Genomic DNA, 23,151 nt, shown 5'->3' on the forward strand with positions numbered 1-23,151 from the left:
AGACTGCTATGTAACCTATCCTATTCACCCATCACTCCCACCAATGTCACTGTGTGCCCTGTGCACAGACTGCTATGTAACCTATCCTATTCACCCACCACTCACACCAATGTCACTGTGTGCCCTGTGCATAGACTGCTATGTAGCCTGTCCTATTCACCCATCACTCATACCAATGTCACTGTGTGCCCTGTGCACAGACTGCTATGTAACCTTTCCTATTCACCCATCACTTCCACCGATGGCACTGTGTGCCCTGTGCACAGACTGCTATGTAACCTATCCTATTCATCCACCACTCACACCAATGTCACTGTGTGCCCTGGACACAGACTGCTATGTATCCTATCCTATTCACCCACCTCTCACACCAATGTCACTGTGTGCCCTGTGCACAGACTGCTATGTAACCTATTCTGTTCACCCACCACTCACACCAATGTCACTGTGTGCCCTGTGCATAGACTGCTATGTAGCCTGTCCTATTCACCCACCCCTCACACCCTTGTCACTGTGTGCCCTGTGCACAGACTGCTATGTATCCTATCCTATTCATCCACCACTCACACCCATGTCACTGTGTGCCCTGTGCACAGACTGCTATGTAACCTATCCTATTCACTCACCACTTACACCAATGTCACTGTGTGCCCTGTGCACAGACTGCTATGTAACCTATCCTATTCTCCCACCGCTCACACCAGTGTCACTGTGTGCCCTGTGCACAGACTGCTATGTAACCTCTCCTATTCACCCACCACTCACACCTATGTCACTGTGTGCCCTGTGCACAGACTGCTATGTAACCTCTTCTATTCACCCACCACTCACACCAATGTCACTGTGTGCCCTGTGCACTGACTGTTATGTAAGCTCTTCTATTCATCCACCACTCACACCTATGTCACTGTGTGCCCTGTGCACAGACTGCTATGTAGCCTATCCTATTCACCCACCACTCACACCAATGTCACTGTGTGCCCTGTGCACAGACTGCTATGTAACCTCTTCTATTCACCCACCACTCACACCAATGTCACTGTGTGCCCTGTGCACAGACTGCTATGTAACCTATTCTATTCACCCACCACTCACACGAATGTCACTGTGTGCCCTGTGCACAGACTGCTATGTAACCTATCCTATCCACCCACCTCTCACACCCATGTCACTGTGTACCCTGGACACAGACTGCTATGTAACCTATCCTATTCACCCACCACTCACACCAATGTCACTGCGTGCTCTGTGCACAGACTGCTATGCAACCTATCCTATTCATCCACCACTCACACCCATGTCACTGCGTGCCCTGTGCACAGACTGCTATGTAACCTATCCTATTCACCCACCACTCACACCAATGTCACTGTGTGCCCTGTGCACAGACTGCTATGTAACCTATCCTATCCACCCACCTCTCACACCCATGTCACTGTGTGCCCTGTGCACAGACTGCTATGTAACCTATCCTATCCACCCACCTCTCACACCCATGTCACTGTGTGCCCTGTGCACAGACTGCTATGTAACCTATCCTATTCATCCACCACTCACACCAATGTCACTGTGTGCCCTGGACACAGACTGCTATATAGCCTATCCTATTCACCCACCACTCACACCCATGTCACTGCGTGCCCTGTGCACAGACTGCTATGTAACCTATCCTATCCACCCACCTCTCACACCCATGTCACTGTGTGCCCTGTGCACAGACTGCTATGTAACCTATCCTATGCATCCACCACTCACACCCATGTCACTGTGTACCCTGGACACAGACTGCTATGTAACCTATCCTATTCACCCACCACTCACACCAATGTCACTGTGTGCCCTGTGCACAGACTGCTATGCAACCTATCCTATTCATCCACCACTCACACCCATGTCACTGTGTGCCCTGTGCATAGACTGCTATGCAACCTATCCTATTCACCCACCACTCATACCCATGTCACTGTGTGCCCTGTGCACAGACTGCTATGTAACCTATCCTATTCACCCACCACTCACACCCATGTCACTGTGTTCCCTGTGCACAGACTGCTATGTAACCTATCCTATTCACCCACCACTCACACCCATGTCACTGTGTTCCCTGTGCACAGACTGCTATGCAACCTATCCTATTCATCCACCACTCACACCAATGTCACTGTGTGCCCTGTGCACAGACTGCTATGTAACCTCTCCTATTCACCCACCTCTCACACCAATGTCACTGTGTGCCCTGTGCACAGACTGCTATGTAACTTCTCCTATTCACCCACCACTCACACCAATGTCACTGTGTGCCCTGTGCACAGACTGCTATGTAACCTATCCTATCCACCCACCACTCACACCAATGTCACTGTGTGCCCTGTGCACAGACTGCTATGTAACCTATTCTATTCACCCACCACTCACACCAATGTCACTGTGTGCCCTGTGCACAGACTGCTATGTAACCTCTTCTATTCACCCACCACTCACACCAATGTCACTGTGTGCCCTGTGCACAGACTGCTATGTAACCTCTTCTATTCATCCACCACTCACACTGTCTCTGTGTGCCCTGTGCACAGACTGCTATGTAGCCTATCCTATTCTCCCACCACTCACACCAATGTCACTGTGTGCCCTGTGCACAGACTGCTATGTAACCTCTTCTATTCACCCACCACTCACACCAATGTCACTGTGTGCCCTGTGCACAGACTGCTATGTAACCTATTCTATTCACCCACCACTCTTACCAATGTCACTGTGTGTCCTGTGCACAGACTGCTATGTAACCTCTTCTATTCATCCACCACTCACACCTATGTCACTGTGTGCCCTGTGCACAGACTGCTATGTAGCCTATCCTATTCACCCACCACTCACACCAATGTCACTGTGTGCCCTGTGCACAGACTGCTATGTAACCTCTTCTATTCCCCCACCACTCACACCAATGTCACTGTGTGCCCTGTGCACAGACTGCTATGTAACCTATTCTATTCACCCACCACTCATACCAATGTCACTGTGTGCCCTGTGCACAGACTGCTATGTAGCCTATCCTATTCACCCACCACTCACACCAATGTCACTGTGTGCCCTGTGCACAGACTGCTATGTAATCTATCCTATCCACCCACCTCTCACACCCATGTCACTGTGTGCCCTGTGCACAGACTGCTATGTAACCTATCCTATCCACCCACCTCTCACACCCATGTCACTGTGTGCCCTGTGCACAGACTGCTATGTAACCTATCCTATGCATCCACCACTCACACCCATGTCACTGCGTGCCCTGTGCACAGACTGCTATGTAACCTATCCTATTCACCCACCACTCACACCAATGTCACTGCGTGCCCTGTGCACAGACTGCTATGCAACCTATCCTATTCATCCACCACTCACACCCATGTCACTGTGTGCCCTGTGCACAGACTGCTATGTAACCTATCCTATTCACCCACCACTCATACCAATGTCACTGTGTGCCCTGTGCACAGACTGCTATGTAGCCTATCCTATTCACCCACCACTCACACCAATGTCACTGTGTGCCCTGTGCACAGACTGCTATGTAACCTATCCTATCCACCCACCTCTCACACCCATGTCACTGTGTGCCCTGTGCACAGACTGCTATGTAACCCTTCCTATTCATCCACCACTCACACCAATGTCACTGTGTGCCCTGGACACAGACTGCTATGTAGCCTATCCTATTCACCCACCACTCACACCCATGTCACTGCGTGCCCTGTGCACAGACTGCTATGTAACCTATCCTATTCACCCACCACTCACACCCATGTCACTGTGTTCCCTGTGCACAGACTGCTATGCAACCTATCCTATTCATCCACCACTCATACCAATGTCACTGTGTGCCCTGTGCACAGACTGCTATGTAACCTATCCTATTCACTCACCACTTACACCAATGTCACTGTGTGCCCTGTGCACAGACTGCTATGTAACCTATCCTATTCTCCCACCGCTCACACCAGTGTCACTGTGTGCCCTGTGCACAGACTGCTATGTAACCTCTCCTATTCACCCACCACTCACACCTATGTCACTGTGTGCCCTGTGCACAGACTGCTATGTAACCTCTTCTATTCACCCACCACTCACACCAATGTCACTGTGTGCCCTGTGCACTGACTGTTATGTAAGCTCTTCTATTCATCCACCACTCACACCTATGTCACTGTGTGCCCTGTGCACAGACTGCTATGTAGCCTATCCTATTCACCCACCACTCACACCAATGTCACTGTGTGCCCTGTGCACAGACTGCTATGTAACCTCTTCTATTCACCCACCACTCACACCAATGTCACTGTGTGCCCTGTGCACAGACTGCTATGTAACCTATTCTATTCACCCACCACTCATACCAATGTCACTGTGTGCCCTGTGCACAGACTGCTATGTAACCTCTTCTATTCATCCACCACTCACACCTATGTCACTGTGTGCCCTGTGCACAGACTGCTATGTAGCCTATCCTATTCACCCACCACTCACACGAATGTCACTGTGTGCCCTGTGCACAGACTGCTATGTAACCTATCCTATCCACCCACCTCTCACACCCATGTCACTGTGTGCCCTGTGCACAGACTGCTATGTAACCTATCATATGCATCCACCACTCACACCAATGTCACTGTGTACCCTGGACACAGACTGCTATGTAACCTATCCTATTCACCCACCTCTCACACCAATGTCACTGTGTGCCCTGTGCACAGACTGCTATGTAGCCTGTCCTATTCACCCACTACTCACACCCATGTCACTGTGTGCCCTGTGCATAGACTGCTATGTAACCTATCCTATTCACCCACCACTCACCTATGTCACTGTGTGCCCTGTGCACAGACTGCTATGTAACCTATCCTATTCACCCATCACTCCCACCAATGTCACTGTGTGCCCTGTGCACAGACTGCTATGTAACCTATCCTATTCACCCACCACTCACACCAATGTCACTGTGTGCCCTGTGCATAGACTGCTATGTAGCCTGTCCTATTCACCCATCACTCATACCAATGTCACTGTGTGCCCTGTGCACAGACTGCTATGTAACCTTTCCTATTCACCCATCACTTCCACCGATGGCACTGTGTGCCCTGTGCACAGACTGCTATGTAACCTATCCTATTCATCCACCACTCACACCAATGTCACTGTGTGCCCTGGACACAGACTGCTATGTATCCTATCCTATTCACCCACCTCTCACACCAATGTCACTGTGTGCCCTGTGCACAGACTGCTATGTAACCTATTCTGTTCACCCACCACTCACACCAATGTCACTGTGTGCCCTGTGCATAGACTGCTATGTAGCCTGTCCTATTCACCCACCCCTCACACCCTTGTCACTGTGTGCCCTGTGCACAGACTGCTATGTATCCTATCCTATTCATCCACCACTCACACCCATGTCACTGTGTGCCCTGTGCACAGACTGCTATGTAACCTATCCTATTCACTCACCACTTACACCAATGTCACTGTGTGCCCTGTGCACAGACTGCTATGTAACCTATCCTATTCTCCCACCGCTCACACCAGTGTCACTGTGTGCCCTGTGCACAGACTGCTATGTAACCTCTCCTATTCACCCACCACTCACACCTATGTCACTGTGTGCCCTGTGCACAGACTGCTATGTAACCTCTTCTATTCACCCACCACTCACACCAATGTCACTGTGTGCCCTGTGCACTGACTGTTATGTAAGCTCTTCTATTCATCCACCACTCACACCTATGTCACTGTGTGCCCTGTGCACAGACTGCTATGTAGCCTATCCTATTCACCCACCACTCACACCAATGTCACTGTGTGCCCTGTGCACAGACTGCTATATAACCTCTTCTATTCACCCACCACTCACACCAATGTCACTGTGTGCCCTGTGCACAGACTGCTATGTAACCTATTCTATTCACCCACCACTCACACCAATGTCACTGTGTGCCCTGTGCACAGACTGCTATGTAACCTATCCTATCCACCCACCTCTCACACCCATGTCACTGTGTACCCTGGACACAGACTGCTATGTAACCTATCCTATTCACCCACCACTCACACCAATGTCACTGCGTGCTCTGTGCACAGACTGCTATGCAACCTATCCTATTCATCCACCACTCACACCCATGTCACTGCGTGCCCTGTGCACAGACTGCTATGTAACCTATCCTATTCACCCACCACTCACACCAATGTCACTGTGTGCCCTGTGCACAGACTGCTATGTAACCTATCCTATCCACCCACCTCTCACACCCATGTCACTGTGTGCCCTGTGCACAGACTGCTATGTAACCTATCCTATCCACCCACCTCTCACACCCATGTCACTGTGTGCCCTGTGCACAGACTGCTATGTAACCTATCCTATTCATCCACCACTCACACCAATGTCACTGTGTGCCCTGGACACAGACTGCTATATAGCCTATCCTATTCACCCACCACTCACACCCATGTCACTGCGTGCCCTGTGCACAGACTGCTATGTAACCTATCCTATCCACCCACCTCTCACACCCATGTCACTGTGTGCCCTGTGCACAGACTGCTATGTAACCTATCCTATGCATCCACCACTCACACCCATGTCACTGTGTACCCTGGACACAGACTGCTATGTAACCTATCCTATTCACCCACCACTCACACCAATGTCACTGTGTGCCCTGTGCACAGACTGCTATGCAACCTATCCTATTCATCCACCACTCACACCCATGTCACTGTGTGCCCTGTGCATAGACTGCTATGCAACCTATCCTATTCACCCACCACTCATACCCATGTCACTGTGTGCCCTGTGCACAGACTGCTATGTAACCTATCCTATTCACCCACCACTCACACCCATGTCACTGTGTTCCCTGTGCACAGACTGCTATGTAACCTATCCTATTCACCCACCACTCACACCCATGTCACTGTGTTCCCTGTGCACAGACTGCTATGCAACCTATCCTATTCATCCACCACTCATACCAATGTCACTGTGTTCCCTGTGCACAGACTGCTATGTAACCTATCCTATTCACCCACCACTCATACCAATGTCACTGTGTTCCCTGTACACAGACTGCTATGTAGCCTGTCCTATTCACCCACCACTCACACCAATGTCACTGTGTGCCCTGTGCACAGACTGCTATGTAACCTATCCTATTCACCCACCACTCACACCCATGTCACTGTGTGCCCTGTGCACAGACTGCTATGCAACCTATCCTATTCATCCACCACTCACACCAATGTCACTGTGTGCCCTGTGCACAGACTGCTATGTAACCTCTCCTATTCACCCACCTCTCACACCAATGTCACTGTGTGCCCTGTGCACAGACTGCTATGTAACTTCTCCTATTCACCCACCACTCACACCAATGTCACTGTGTGCCCTGTGCACAGACTGCTATGTAACCTATCCTATCCACCCACCACTCACACCAATGTCACTGTGTGCCCTGTGCACAGACTGCTATGTAACCTATTCTATTCACCCACCACTCACACCAATGTCACTGTGTGCCCTGTGCACAGACTGCTATGTAACCTCTTCTATTCACCCACCACTCACACCAATGTCACTGTGTGCCCTGTGCACAGACTGCTATGTAACCTCTTCTATTCATCCACCACTCACACTGTCTCTGTGTGCCCTGTGCACAGACTGCTATGTAGCCTATCCTATTCTCCCACCACTCACACCAATGTCACTGTGTGCCCTGTGCACAGACTGCTATGTAACCTCTTCTATTCACCCACCACTCACACCAATGTCACTGTGTGCCCTGTGCACAGACTGCTATGTAACCTATTCTATTCACCCACCACTCTTACCAATGTCACTGTGTGTCCTGTGCACAGACTGCTATGTAACCTCTTCTATTCATCCACCACTCACACCTATGTCACTGTGTGCCCTGTGCACAGACTGCTATGTAGCCTATCCTATTCACCCACCACTCACACCAATGTCACTGTGTGCCCTGTGCACAGACTGCTATGTAACCTCTTCTATTCCCCCACCACTCACACCAATGTCACTGTGTGCCCTGTGCACAGACTGCTATGTAACCTATTCTATTCACCCACCACTCATACCAATGTCACTGTGTGCCCTGTGCACAGACTGCTATGTAGCCTATCCTATTCACCCACCACTCACACCAATGTCACTGTGTGCCCTGTGCACAGACTGCTATGTAATCTATCCTATCCACCCACCTCTCACACCCATGTCACTGTGTGCCCTGTGCACAGACTGCTATGTAACCTATCCTATCCACCCACCTCTCACACCCATGTCACTGTGTGCCCTGTGCACAGACTGCTATGTAACCTATCCTATGCATCCACCACTCACACCCATGTCACTGCGTGCCCTGTGCACAGACTGCTATGTAACCTATCCTATTCACCCACCACTCACACCAATGTCACTGCGTGCCCTGTGCACAGACTGCTATGCAACCTATCCTATTCATCCACCACTCACACCCATGTCACTGTGTGCCCTGTGCACAGACTGCTATGTAACCTATCCTATTCACCCACCACTCATACCAATGTCACTGTGTGCCCTGTGCACAGACTGCTATGTAGCCTATCCTATTCACCCACCACTCACACCAATGTCACTGTGTGCCCTGTGCACAGACTGCTATGTAACCTATCCTATCCACCCACCTCTCACACCCATGTCACTGTGTGCCCTGTGCACAGACTGCTATGTAACCCTTCCTATTCATCCACCACTCACACCAATGTCACTGTGTGCCCTGGACACAGACTGCTATGTAGCCTATCCTATTCACCCACCACTCACACCCATGTCACTGCGTGCCCTGTGCACAGACTGCTATGTAACCTATCCTATTCACCCACCACTCACACCAATGTCACTGTGTGCCCTGTGCACAGACTGCTATGTAACCTATCCTATTCACTCACCACTTACACCAATGTCACTGTGTGCCCTGTGCACAGACTGCTATGTAACCTATCCTATTCTCCCACCGCTCACACCAGTGTCACTGTGTGCCCTGTGCACAGACTGCTATGTAACCTCTCCTATTCACCCACCACTCACACCTATGTCACTGTGTGCCCTGTGCACAGACTGCTATGTAACCTCTTCTATTCACCCACCACTCACACCAATGTCACTGTGTGCCCTGTGCACTGACTGTTATGTAAGCTCTTCTATTCATCCACCACTCACACCTATGTCACTGTGTGCCCTGTGCACAGACTGCTATGTAGCCTATCCTATTCACCCACCACTCACACCAATGTCACTGTGTGCCCTGTGCACAGACTGCTATGTAACCTCTTCTATTCACCCACCACTCACACCAATGTCACTGTGTGCCCTGTGCACAGACTGCTATGTAACCTATTCTATTCACCCACCACTCATACCAATGTCACTGTGTGCCCTGTGCACAGACTGCTATGTAACCTCTTCTATTCATCCACCACTCACACCTATGTCACTGTGTGCCCTGTGCACAGACTGCTATGTAGCCTATCCTATTCACCCACCACTCACACGAATGTCACTGTGTGCCCTGTGCACAGACTGCTATGTAACCTATCCTATCCACCCACCTCTCACACCCATGTCACTGTGTGCCCTGTGCACAGACTGCTATGTAACCTATCATATGCATCCACCACTCACACCAATGTCACTGTGTACCCTGGACACAGACTGCTATGTAACCTATCCTATTCACCCACCACTCACACCAATGTCACTGCGTGCTCTGTGCACAGACTGCTATGCAACCTATCCTATTCATCCACCACTCACACCCATGTCACTGCGTGCCCTGTGCACAGACTGCTATGTAACCTATCCTATTCATCCACCACTCACACCAATGTCACTGTGTGCCCTGTGCACAGACTGCTATGTAACCTATCCTATGCATCCACCACTCACACCCATGTCACTGTGTACCCTGGACACAGACTGCTATGTAACCTATCCTATTCACCCACCACTCACACCAATGTCACTGCGTGCCCTGTGCACAGACTGCTATGCAACCTATCCTATTCATCCACCACTCACACCCATGTCACTGTGTGCCCTGTGCATAGACTGCTATGCAACCTATCCTATTCACCCACCACTCATACCCATGTCACTGTGTGCCCTGTGCACAGACTGCTATGTAACCTATCCTATTCACCCACCACTCACACCCATGTCACTGTGTTCCCTGTGCACAGACTGCTATGCAACCTATCCTATTCATCCACCACTCATACCAATTTGACTGTGTGCCCTGTGCACAGACTGCTATGTAACCTATCCTATTCACCCACCACTCATACCAATGTCACTGTGTTCCCTGTGCACAGACTGCTATGTAACCTATCCTATTCACCCACCACTCATACCAATGTCACTGTGTTTCCTGTACACAGACTGCTATGTAGCCTGTCCTATTCACCCACCACTCACACCAATGTCACTGTGTGCCCTGTGCACAGACTGCTATGTAACCTATCCTATTCACCCACCACTCACACCCATGTCACTGTGTGCCCTGTGCACAGACTGCTATGCAACCTATCCTATTCATCCACCACTCACACCAATGTCACTGTGTGCCCTGTGCACAGACTGCTATGTAACCTCTCCTATTCACCCACCTCTCACACCAATGTCACTGTGTGCCCTGTGCACAGACTGCTATGTAACTTCTCCTATTCACCCACCACTCACACCAATGTCACTGTGTGCCCTGTGCACAGACTGCTATGTAACCTATCCTATCCACCCACCACTCACACCAATGTCACTGTGTGCCCTGTGCACAGACTGCTATGTAACCTATTCTATTCACCCACCACTCACACCAATGTCACTGTGTGCCCTGTGCACAGACTGCTATGTAACCTCTTCTATTCACCCACCACTCACACCAATGTCACTGTGTGCCCTGTGCACAGACTGCTATGTAACCTCTTCTATTCATCCACCACTCACACTGTCTCTGTGTGCCCTGTGCACAGACTGCTATGTAGCCTATCCTATTCTCCCACCACTCACACCAATGTCACTGTGTGCCCTGTGCACAGACTGCTATGTAACCTCTTCTATTCACCCACCACTCACACCAATGTCACTGTGTGCCCTGTGCACAGACTGCTATGTAACCTATTCTATTCACCCACCACTCTTACCAATGTCACTGTGTGCCCTGTGCACAGACTGCTATGTAACCTCTTCTATTCATCCACCACTCACACCTATGTCACTGTGTACCCTGTGCACAGACTGCTATGTAGCCTATCCTATTCACCCACCACTCACACCAATGTCACTGTGTGCCCTGTGCACAGACTGCTATGTAACCTCTTCTATTCCCCCACCACTCACACCAATGTCACTGTGTGCCCTGTGCACAGACTGCTATGTAACCTATTCTATTCACCCACCACTCATACCAATGTCACTGTGTGCCCTGTGCACAGACTGCTATGTAGCCTATCCTATTCACCCACCACTCACACCAATGTCACTGTGTGCCCTGTGCACAGACTGCTATGTAATCTATCCTATCCACCCACCTCTCACACCCATGTCACTGTGTGCCCTGTGCACAGACTGCTATGTAACCTATCCTATCCACCCACCTCTCACACCCATGTCACTGTGTGCCCTGTGCACAGACTGCTATGTAACCTATCCTATGCATCCACCACTCACACCCATGTCACTGCGTGCCCTGTGCACAGACTGCTATGTAACCTATCCTATTCACCCACCACTCACACCAATGTCACTGCGTGCCCTGTGCACAGACTGCTATGCAACCTATCCTATTCATCCACCACTCACACCCATGTCACTGTGTGCCCTGTGCACAGACTGCTATGTAACCTATCCTATTCACCCACCACTCATACCAATGTCACTGTGTGCCCTGTGCACAGACTGCTATGTAGCCTATCCTATTCACCCACCACTCACACCAATGTCACTGTGTGCCCTGTGCACAGACTGCTATGTAACCTATCCTATCCACCCACCTCTCACACCCATGTCACTGTGTGCCTTGTGCACAGACTGCTATGTAACCCTTCCTATTCATCCACCACTCACACCAATGTCACTGTGTGCCCTGGACACAGACTGCTATGTAGCCTATCCTATTCACCCACCACTCACACCCATGTCACTGCGTGCCCTGTGCACAGACTGCTATGTAACCTATCCTATTCACCCACCACTCACACCCATGTCACTGTGTTCCCTGTGCACAGACTGCTATGCAACCTATCCTATTCATCCACCACTCATACCAATGTCACTGTGTGCCCTGTGCACAGACTGCTATGTAACCTTTCCTATTCACCCACCACTCATACCAATGTCACTGTGTTCCCTGTGCACAGACTGCTATGTAACCTATCCTATTCACCCACCACTCATACCAATGTCACTGTGTTCCCTGTACACAGACTGCTATGTAGCCTGTCCTATTCACCCACCACTCACACCAATGTCACTGTGTGCCCTGTGCACAGACTGCTATGTAACCTATCCTATCCACCCACCACTCACACCAATGTCACTGTGTGCCCTGTGCACAGACTGCTATGTAACCTATCCTATTCACCCACCACTCACACCAATGTCACTGTGTTCCCTGTGCACAGACTGCTATGTAACCTATCCTATCCTATCCACCCACCACTCACACCAATGTCACTGTGTGCCCTGTGCACAGACTGCTATGTAACCTATCCTATTCACCCACCACTCACACCAATGTCACTGTGTGCCCTGTGCACAGACTGCTATGTAACCTCTCCTATTCACCCACCACTCACACCCATGTCACTGTGTGCCCTGTGCACAGACTGCTATGTAACCTATCCTATTCACCCACCACTCACACCCATGTCACTGTGTGCCCTGTGCACAGACTGCTATGTAACCTATCCTATCCTATCCACCCACCACTCACACCAATGTCACTGTGTGCCCTGTGCACAGACTGCTATGTAACCTATCCTATTCACCCACCACTCACACCAATGTCACTGTGTGCCCTGTGCACAGACTGCTATGTAACCTCTCCTATTCACCCACCACTCACACCCATGTCACTGTGTGCCCTGTGCACAGACTGCTATGTAACCTATCCTATTCACCCACCACTCACACCCATGTCACTGTGTGCCCTGTGCACAGACTGCTATGTAACCTATCCTATTCACCCACCACTCATACCAATGTCACTGTGTTCCCTGTGCACAGACTGTTATGTAACCTATCCTTTTCACCCACCACTCATACCAATGTCACTGTGTTCCCTGTACACAGACTGCTATGTAGTCTATCCTATCCAAGTGACCGCGGACCCAAAGCACCTCTCTCCCCACCAGTGTCGTCCCTCACCGTGGTGCCACCCGGTGCGGGGCGGGAGGTTGTGAGCGCGGACGAAAAGGGTGTGTGGCCTCATTAGAAGGGGCGTGGCCTCGTGGGACGGGGGCATGGCCTTGCGGACCGAATCCCTGTGGTCCCATTTTTAGTATTACTGGGGGGAAGCTAACTGCCTTGTCTTGCAGTGCCCGGCTCTCTCACAGTGTCAGGAGCCGGGTGTTGCACTTAATACTACAGAGCAGCACCCGGCTCCTGTCTCTGTGGGGGAGTGTCAGTCTCCACCAAGGTGTCACCCCTCAACGGGTGACACCCGGTGCGGCCCGCACCCCCCTTGTGACGCCACTGCTCCCCACCCCTTACCGGCCGTGCACATGGTGTCACTCCTATCTCTTGCATTGATTATGTCAATAAATGTTGTTGTAATTGCTCAGATTTACCTTGACCGATGGACATGAAACAAAGTGCAGGTTATTTCTAGGAGCTGCCGCTACACAATGATGCAGTTTTCATGAAAATCGGTTCAGTAGTTTTTGTGCCAACTTGGAACAGACAGACCCAACGTTTTTATTATATTAGTATAGATGAGAGAGACTGTTATAGATCATTACAGGGTGGAGAAATTCCATTTAATCTACATACATCAGGGTGTTTCATATTCAGATTGAGTTTGTATTGGTATGCAGTCACTTTGTCAGAATGTCGACATTGAGAATGTTGAGATGTACAGAATGATGACATTGAACATGTCACCATTCACAGTGACGACATTGTCAGAATGTCGGCAGCCACAATGTTGAAACTCGATCTTAGGGTTAGGCTGCGATTAGGGTTAGATTGAGCTGCAGTTAGGTGTAAGGTTAGTCTTCTAGTAAAAGTCTATGGGAAATCCCATTGTCGACATGCCGACTGTTAACATTCACAATGTCGACATCCTAAATGTTGGCATTCTGAACATGTTGACATAATGCTACGGACATTCGGAATGTCGACAAAATATACAAACATGTTCCTACTCTATTTCATTGAAACGTGTATTTTACGCTTTGAGTGCAGCTACATTTTATCTTTAGCGCAGGGCTACTGACAGGGCCGGAAAGCACCTGGGCACTCAGAAGCCAATGGGCACTTGTACCTGGATTTTTGTGTTATTTATATAATATTTTAAATGTATTTGATAACTTCATCTCTCATGCATTATGTGATAATTAAAAATATTAATACTAAAACCCCAACTGTTTAGTAGTGTAATGAATGTCTCCACATTGACTGTAATTCAGAATGATACAAATTGCGTAGGTGAGAAGGACATAAAGCTCTGGTCCATTATCTATAAGTCATTATTATTATTATTATTATATTTTATTAGGTGCCACAAAGTGCACGCAGCACCTTATAGATTTATATGTCTTTTTCTATTTCACAGTTGTGATTACTATACGAGATGTTAAGTATACAACAAGAGCTTTCTCTATGTTCAGGTTTCTCCATTGCTATTTACACATTCATTGATACCTGTGCCTGTCATTGTGAGACTATGAGGATTAAACCCCCCCGATTGGAGGTGCAGGATAGATTCTGTGTTGCAATTCCGTACAGATGTGCTGCCCCCCGGATTCTGGGTCTGCAATTTAGGTTTCTTGCAGCTGTTGGGGGCACAGATGGTGGATGATTCTTCCCCACTGCTAGGCGGGACACTGGAAAATAAAAGCCCACTCTTCCCTATAAGAGCCCCTCACTTCCCTTCCATCTTTCCGCTTCCTCGTAGGGATTTTACCAGTGCCCAGGATAGGAGGGCACAGGGCCTTTTCTTAGTTTATGCCTTCGATCCATCTGAACATTTTCTTAGCAGGCGTTACTCCCCCCACCTGGGTCCCTGCCTCAGTCGTGTGTCTAATGGACTCTTGGCCACCAAATGTGAGGAGTTTAAACAAAGCTAAGCAATTAGCAGGATCCTCTGTACAACAGCAGCTCCTGAGGAGTTTATGGTGCTGCAGGGTATTGTGTCTGCTAAATCCTGTCTCCATGGTGCTGCCAACCTCCAGACTTAATCCAACCTATGCATTGGATCTATCAGTGCCATGGTACTTGACAAGCCCTGACTATTGTCCCCCTTCTCTGGGAAGTGCTTTTCTCCTCTTTGGTGTCTCCTGGTCAGACTAAACCCTGGGTACTTGATTTTATTAGTCAGGGATATCATATATTATTTTCATTATTTCCTGTAAACTAGTTTTTTTTTTCCCTCTTCCACTTTGCTTTCCACTATGCATTATTACCTTTTGACAATTTGTTAGGTGTCCATGTGAAGGGTTCCCCAGCGTCTTACAAAGTACATAAACAATTGAGCAGTACAGGAGAACCATGACTTAGACTACAAGACAATGCAGGACAAGTACATGCTCTTCACCAAGATCATCATCAAGGAGTCATGCTTGTTCCATATCTGGATCCAGCAAGTTGGCGATCCAACATCTAAAGCTTACTATCCAGCTCTTGGATTCCCACTGTATAGTGTGATTATCGAACAGGCCTGAATAGTAACTGACCTTTTCAATCTCAATGGTGATCCCGGCCTCTATTTCTGCACGTTAATTCAGTGAGTGTCATTACCCCAGGGCAGGATTCACTGTCTTCAAGAGTTTATGTTACCACTTCTAATCGACCCACTCACTACCATTACAGTATGAAGACGGTGTGTAATATGGTTTCAACACTTGAAGCAGTGCTGTACAGTTCCACATGCACTCCATATTATAAATGCCCATCCATCTGTAATGTAAGTCATCAGATGAGAGGTAATATATTTAAATGACCTCCGCAGAGGTCCATATTAAGCAAAAGAGACAACAATAATAAATGCAAACAGTACGTAATAAAAGAGCATCATGAGATGGCACGTAACGGAAGAAATTACATTGCACAGACTCATCCAAATGTAATTGTGTGTGTAAAGACAGAGAGTAAAGAAGAGAAAACAGTAAAAGAGAAGAGTAAGATGAAATAATGGAGTGGCCATCTATGTAACAGAGGAAGCATGGAAAGGGGGGGGGGGGGGAGAGTCCCATCCGCCCCACCCCAGACATCCCACATAGGTCATCTTACAAAGAAACCTGTCCATGTCCGGAAACAGGAAATCTAGGATGGAAAGTCAGCTAAACGGTGAGGGTGATGGAAAAGCGTGAAGTCCAAGGTTCCCATGTCTTGGTGCAGCTCTTGGACGAGTTACGCAATATGCTGGTCATGTATTCTATGGAGTATACAGTACGTGCCATATCCTGGCTGTGATCTCACTAATTACAGTTGGAATTTTAGGTGATTTCCAGGCTGCAGCCAGGTGACATGTGACTGCAAGAATCATATGGCTGAGCAATTAATGTTGATAACGGGAGGCTCCTGGAACATGTAGTGATAAAAGGAAATACTTTGGATTGAAAGGTATGTCTAAACCAAGAATGGAGTCAGCAAGAAATCTGATCTCGTTCCAAAAGGGAACCATTCTCGGGCAGTCCCACCATATATGCAAAAATGTTCCAAAGCTTGTTCCACATCTCCAACACAAATTGGAAACACTGGGCTGCTTCTTATTTAGTCTGGAGGGAACATAATACTAACTATAGTAAAGTTTATAAGCATTTTCCTTTAAGCGTACGCAGATGGAACTTAATGCTACACTGGTATGTATATCGTACCAGTCTCAAGTATCTAGAGTTTTCCCTGAATCAGCCTCCCAGGCCAGCTCATGGGGATCTTTTAGTTTGGGTCCGGATTGGTTGAGTTCTACATATAGTGTGAAGATAAGATCCCTAAGACCCCTAGTACTAGTAACCTTTAAGATCAGACATTCACACGTAGTTAATGGTCTATCAGTCATTTGTGACTTTACTGAAGAGTGAAAGTGTCTGTGCATGACATTACTGTCCATGATTGCATTGCAAGATGCGATCATAGCACCGGAATGTATCATCCAACACCCGCAGGGACTGGGGCTCCGAAATCAACAGGCTTTTAGCATTAGTTAGAGATGGCGTTAGCTGCAGGGGCCAATCTCCGGATTGCTTAGCATTCCAGAAGCTGGTAAATCTAACAGCATCGCATCCCCCATAGAATCCAAAGGGGGCTGCGGCTGCCAGTGGGAATGGAGGGATACAAAATATTTGCGGTTACCTCCCGAAAACAGATGTTTTCGGGGAATAAGCCGCAAATATCTAATGATAAATGGGCCCTTCTGTGTGGTATAGAAAATTTGATTTGGATGTTTGTGAATATAGGTAATACTAGATCACAGGTGATTTCATTCAGTAGTTTGATCCCCCCGGATTGCTAATGTTTAAATAAGGGTGGGTGACAACCTGGCTGGAATTCAGGATTGGTAAAATAAGGGAATTATCGCACTCAGAGGAGGTGCAACCTTATATCATCGGTTTGAATGATCCAAAATGTCTGTAAAGGGTGGTATCCACTAGACGATAAAGTTGAACGATTGAACGATAATGATAAAATCATTCGATAATCGTTCAAACATCGTTTGCAAATCGTGCAGTAATTGTTTCTAACGATGTACGATGCGCGCTCCCGCTGGTCGTTTGATCGTCTCCTCCATCGACTGAACATGCAGGTCAATTTCACTTGATTGCTTACAAATCGTTTACGCTGAACGATCAAACGATGAACCACTATCTGCCCACTATAGCTGAAAGCTCTCAATCAGATTAAAACAACATAGTTTATTGTTAGATCTTTTGCAAATCTTTTGCAAATTGTTCAGAGTGGAAGATCATATTTCAAGGGAAACTTCAAGGGAAAATCGTTAAGAGGTTGGACAGGGATAAAATCGTCTAGTGGATGCCCCCCATAAGTCACCACTTTAATTTATAGAACTGATAGTCCACTCTTTATCTATAGAAGCCCCTATTTCCCAAAGAGCAGTATATTTTCTCCGTTACTCAGTTGCCCCCAGGTAACTGAACATAAAAGTCAGAATAGTCAGTTGTAATTGCAAATAGTAACATTCAGCAAACACAATAGGGGCAACATAGCGTGATCAGCTGGTGGCAGACAAGGATAACTAATAAACAATCTGAGGTCAGTACAGGAAGCATAGAAGAATAGCAGGACTAACAAATCATGGTTATGGCAATGTGACAGACAGGTATGGTCAGAAACGAACATGAAGAAAATAGACAACCAAACAGATATAGAGCACAGTGCTGTGGCCAGCTCATGCTAGGCAGTGCTTTAGCCAGCTCATTCTAAGCTCACTGCTCAGGCAGGGAGAGTGTGCTGCTGGCAGCCTTATAATGCCACCTGGAGCAAATCCCAGTAAGGGAATCAACACATTGCTGATCAGTGACACTAAGCACCTGTCATTGAACGTAAGTGATGTCAAGGCAATCTGTGGAAATGGGCTGAGAAAAAATAAAATGCCTCAGTCTGCCTCTGTTTCTGTATAGTATATATGTGTGTGTGTATATATATATATATATATATATATATATATCACAAATATGGATAACAGTCGTAAAAGTAGAGTGGGTATTACTATTAACATACCAGACAAAGCGGTAGGAGGGCCCTGCTCTGATGCTTACAATCTATGTGGAAAGGGGAGTATGATATATGGGCTTAAGTGCGCTTATTGGATCAGTCAGCAATGGGAAAACATTCTTAGCGTGGCAGTGTGATTCGGTCATGGGTCAGGGTTTATGAATATAGAAGAATAGTAAATCTTGGAGTGCTGGGGCTCAAGCTGTTTTCATTAAAAAGAAAGATAAATTCCTTTTTCAATTATCCCCAGTTTTGATAGGACTCCTAATTGCTTGGCAATTGCTCCCCCAGGTCCCATCCTTCCTATACTGGGTTTAATGAAAAGAAAGGAAGGAATCCATTAGATGTGAGTGTAAATGCAGGGTGCTGATAAGATAATGTCACACGTTTCGCTCTGTACAAGTCTCCTCTCTGAAAACAGGGAGTTGTTATTATGTTCAAATCAAACACATTTGTTAAATGCACAAATACATGCTTGTTAACCATAAGTAGGTATCTTCACAATGTTTTCTAATTAGGATGAATGGATTTTGCCACTACACTGAAGCACCATTGGATCCTCTGAAACGGAACTGAAGTCTAACATGCTTATTTATGTATGGGTTTATTTGTTAGAATGTATTTTATTTTCTCATGTGTTTACAGGATTTTAACTTTTGTTTAATAAAAAAACCAAAAACAAGTACAATTCATAATTTTAACTCTAGTGGGTATAAGTCCTAAGTGTCGTGATATCACTATTATTTTATAGGTTATAGATGAACAATGTGCTGTTTTGTTTAATTTTTGTTTTCTTTTTTTTAAATGCTTTCACTTAGCTGAAACATTGTCTCACAATCTAAATGAACACACACCAAGTATAAAACTGTGTCCCTCCTCAATCCAAAACAAAAGAGACAAATGCGTGGATGAATACTGGGAGAAAGCAAAATACATATATGACAAAATAGAACATCTACAGAAACAATATGATGAGGTAGGTGTCTGTGTTAAAATTATATTAATTATGAGTTAAAACACAGTTTTTGTTTATCCTTTTTAGAGACCCTGGGGGATATAGAGGGTTAACCTGGAGTTTGGCACATTAAATGTTCTGCACTATGGGCCTGATTCAGAGCCGCTCGTAAGCGGCCGCTAGTTCGCTCTGAGCGATGTTTGCCCAACTGCGCATGCGTACAGATCGTTATACGCATGCGCGAACCAGTCAGTGCGGTCGAAATTCATGTGCTCGCAAAATAGCGAATGCCTGATAATTTGAGTGACAGAATGAGGCGTATGTGGGTGGTAACAGGGGAAGGTGCTTGAAAACGGGGAGTGAAGATCCGAACGCAGGCGTGCTTAAAGGTCAAAACGGGCGTTTTATGGGTGTGCATAATTAAAACAGCAGCGTCATTGACCACGTCACTGGGTTATTTTATAGCCAGAACTGCTCGCAAGATTGTGGTAGCAAAAACCAACCACAAGAATAGCGAGCAGTTCATACGCTGGTCGATGTACTCGATTAATCTAATAAATAGCGGACATGACGTAGGATGCGAGCGGCCAGGGGGCGTATTTATCCAAAAAACGACCGCAAGTTTTGTTCGCTCCTTCAGACCTAGAGGCGTGAACAGACCGCAAAGAGCGAACTGTTCATTTGAATAGCCACCCCTATTTTCTGGACGAGCGAGCGCTAATTGCGTCCGGCTCTGAATCAGGCCCTATGTCTGAAACTTCTCCCCACTTTTACATACTGTAGCACGCTGGGAAGTCACAGTCTTTCCCCAAACCATTCCCGTACAGAGCCTCTGGTGTTCGGGAGAAGTGTCAAGTAGCTACTGCAGGATCTCACTGCCTCACAGTAGACTTAGAAATGTGTGGACACCCCTTCTGAGTGTCCGCAGCTGCATTCAAGCTGTGATCAATTAGGTAACATCGATGGTTGATAACCAACGGATTCCCAGGTCCATCCCTAAACTGGATGCATCTTGAGATGTGTCAAACTCAGCCTGCACATGTGATTGTGGCTTTTTTTGGATGGAAAATGTTTTCATCTCTACATGAGCCTATTGGTCTATTTATACACTTTAATATTTAAATATTCTTTATATTGTATATAATATTGTATACTTTACACAACAGTTTTTTAAAAAAAAATGCTATCGTCCTTTAATTATTTCCTGTAATTTTTCAGAATATATCTTACATTGAGGAACCTGATAGAACAGAGGACATCCGTTCTAGTTATGGGAAAGCAGTGAGCGCAGCAGGTCAAATCGTGTTTCCATGTCCGAAGCTCATCACTTATGATCACAATATTGCACAGAACTCACAAAACAATTATATTAATGTTTCCCAATGTTTAGACAGAGGAGTAAAAGCATGCAGAGAGCATGTATCATTGGTATGTTAGTCTTTTATAGTAATACATTTTTATGTATATATATATATATATATATATATACACACACACACACAGTATATATTGTTAAGATATATATGAACAACAAAAGAAGCATTCCCGATGTTTGATAATCAGCAGGACAACATAGAGCTTTGTGGTACAGATTAATAATGCACTTTAGCCAGGGGCAGAACTATGGGAGACAACGGAGGCGCCTGCCGCTGGGCTCCAGCTCTGAAAGGGGCACCTCCTCAATTGTCCACAACATATTCACCCCACTTAGGCCTGTAACTATGTACCCGGAGTGTACCATCCATGGCCGCCCAATACATGGCACCCCTTCCCGGCACCTGAGAAGGCACCATACACTAGTGTAGAGCTCCATGTCTATCTATAGCCTGTCTGCATGCGAATTGCTACATTACAGTGTCCGTGGCTGTGACGGGGGGGGGCACTAAATTATAGCTTGCCTCCGGGCGTCTGGAATGAACTTACGCCACTGACTTTAGCAAGTACATACCATTTGAAACAACTAGCATCCCATAATGCTATATCTAAATGGAAAGCACAAATATTTAGCTTAGTGTTGGGAGGGAAGAAGAAGGAAAGCTAAAAGGAAAGAATACAAATATAAAAGAAATGAAAGGTAGAGAGATGGGAATGGGGTAAGGAAAATAATCAATAGAAGGATGGTGGGAGGACAGATAAAAATGGCCATTATAAAAACCTAAGTACTAAACTGGTGGGTGTTCTGTCAAATATATGTATGCTTAAGAGGTCACAATTGACATAATATATACTGTACCAGGTGGTTGATTCAAAAATTAAAGACATTGGACTGATCTTACTGGGGGTAAGAATTCAATATACAGACTTAGGCCTTCATTCAGAGCCGTACGCTCTGAGCAGAGTGCACGCTCTGAATGAGGGCCGTCCTCCATAACTATGGAGCGTCCTCCTGGACGCTCGTATAGCTGTGGGTCACCACCCACAGCCTATACGAGCGTGCAGTTTGATGGCCGCGATGGTCTTGACCATCGAAACTGCGAGCCGGAGCCTGCGGTTGAGGTTTTCAACCGCAAGGCCCGGAGTGATTTTGGCTCTATCAGAGCCAAAATCACTCCCACTGACATCACTAGTGATGTCAGTGGGCCGGCTTCTGACGGTAGGCGTTCCCTTAGGAACGCCCCCGTCAGGGAGGCACGCCCCCGGCACGCCCACCAAAGGGGGCGTGCTGTCAATCAACATCGACAGCACGCCCCCTTTGATCAGACACAACGAGCGAAGGAAAGTCCTTCGCTCGTCGCGTCTGGCGCGCACGACGGAGCTCCCTCCGTCGTGCGCATGCTCAGTGCAGAACATCGACCCACTTGCGAGCGGACAGCCGCTCGCGAGTGGGTCTGAATCAGGCCCTTAATTTCTTGTAGAAACATAACACAGCTTTTTCTATATCAGGGAGAGGCTCTCTCCAGTCAAAGTACAGTTACAACTATACTTTAACTAGCGACATGCCCCGGCTTCGCACAAGAGGAATTTCATCTCACCACAGCTCACTGCATCTCATAAAAAATCTACGCCATGTTACCACAGTGCCCTGCATCTCACAACAGCTTCTAACTTCTTACTCCTGCCCCCTGCATCTCACTACTGTCCCCTGCATTTCACCACAGAATTCTATATTTCACCACAGCCCCTTGCATCTTACCACAGCCCCTGCATTACACCACAGGCCTCTGCATCTCACCACAACCCCCTGCTTTTCACTCCT

The 23,151-nt window shown here is 47.3% G+C and overlaps 1 protein-coding gene across 2 annotated transcripts in view; it reads left to right on the top strand.

Moving 5' to 3' along the window:
• Positions 1-23,151, top strand: part of TERB1 (telomere repeat binding bouquet formation protein 1) — a 140,256-nt gene that overhangs the window by 60,977 nt on the left and 56,128 nt on the right. For both annotated transcript variants that reach the window (XM_088458351.1, XM_088458350.1), the window contains exons 12-13: positions 19,819-19,976; positions 21,174-21,383. In XM_088458351.1, coding sequence (XP_088314477.1) covers positions 19,819-19,976; positions 21,174-21,383 — 368 coding nt within the window. The remainder of the gene's footprint in view (positions 1-19,818; positions 19,977-21,173; positions 21,384-23,151) is intronic.

Source organism: Taudactylus pleione, unplaced genomic scaffold (genome assembly GCF_031769625.1).
Source record: "Taudactylus pleione unplaced genomic scaffold, aTauple2 ptg000828l, whole genome shotgun sequence".
Taxonomy (NCBI): Eukaryota; Metazoa; Chordata; class Amphibia; order Anura; family Myobatrachidae; genus Taudactylus; species Taudactylus pleione.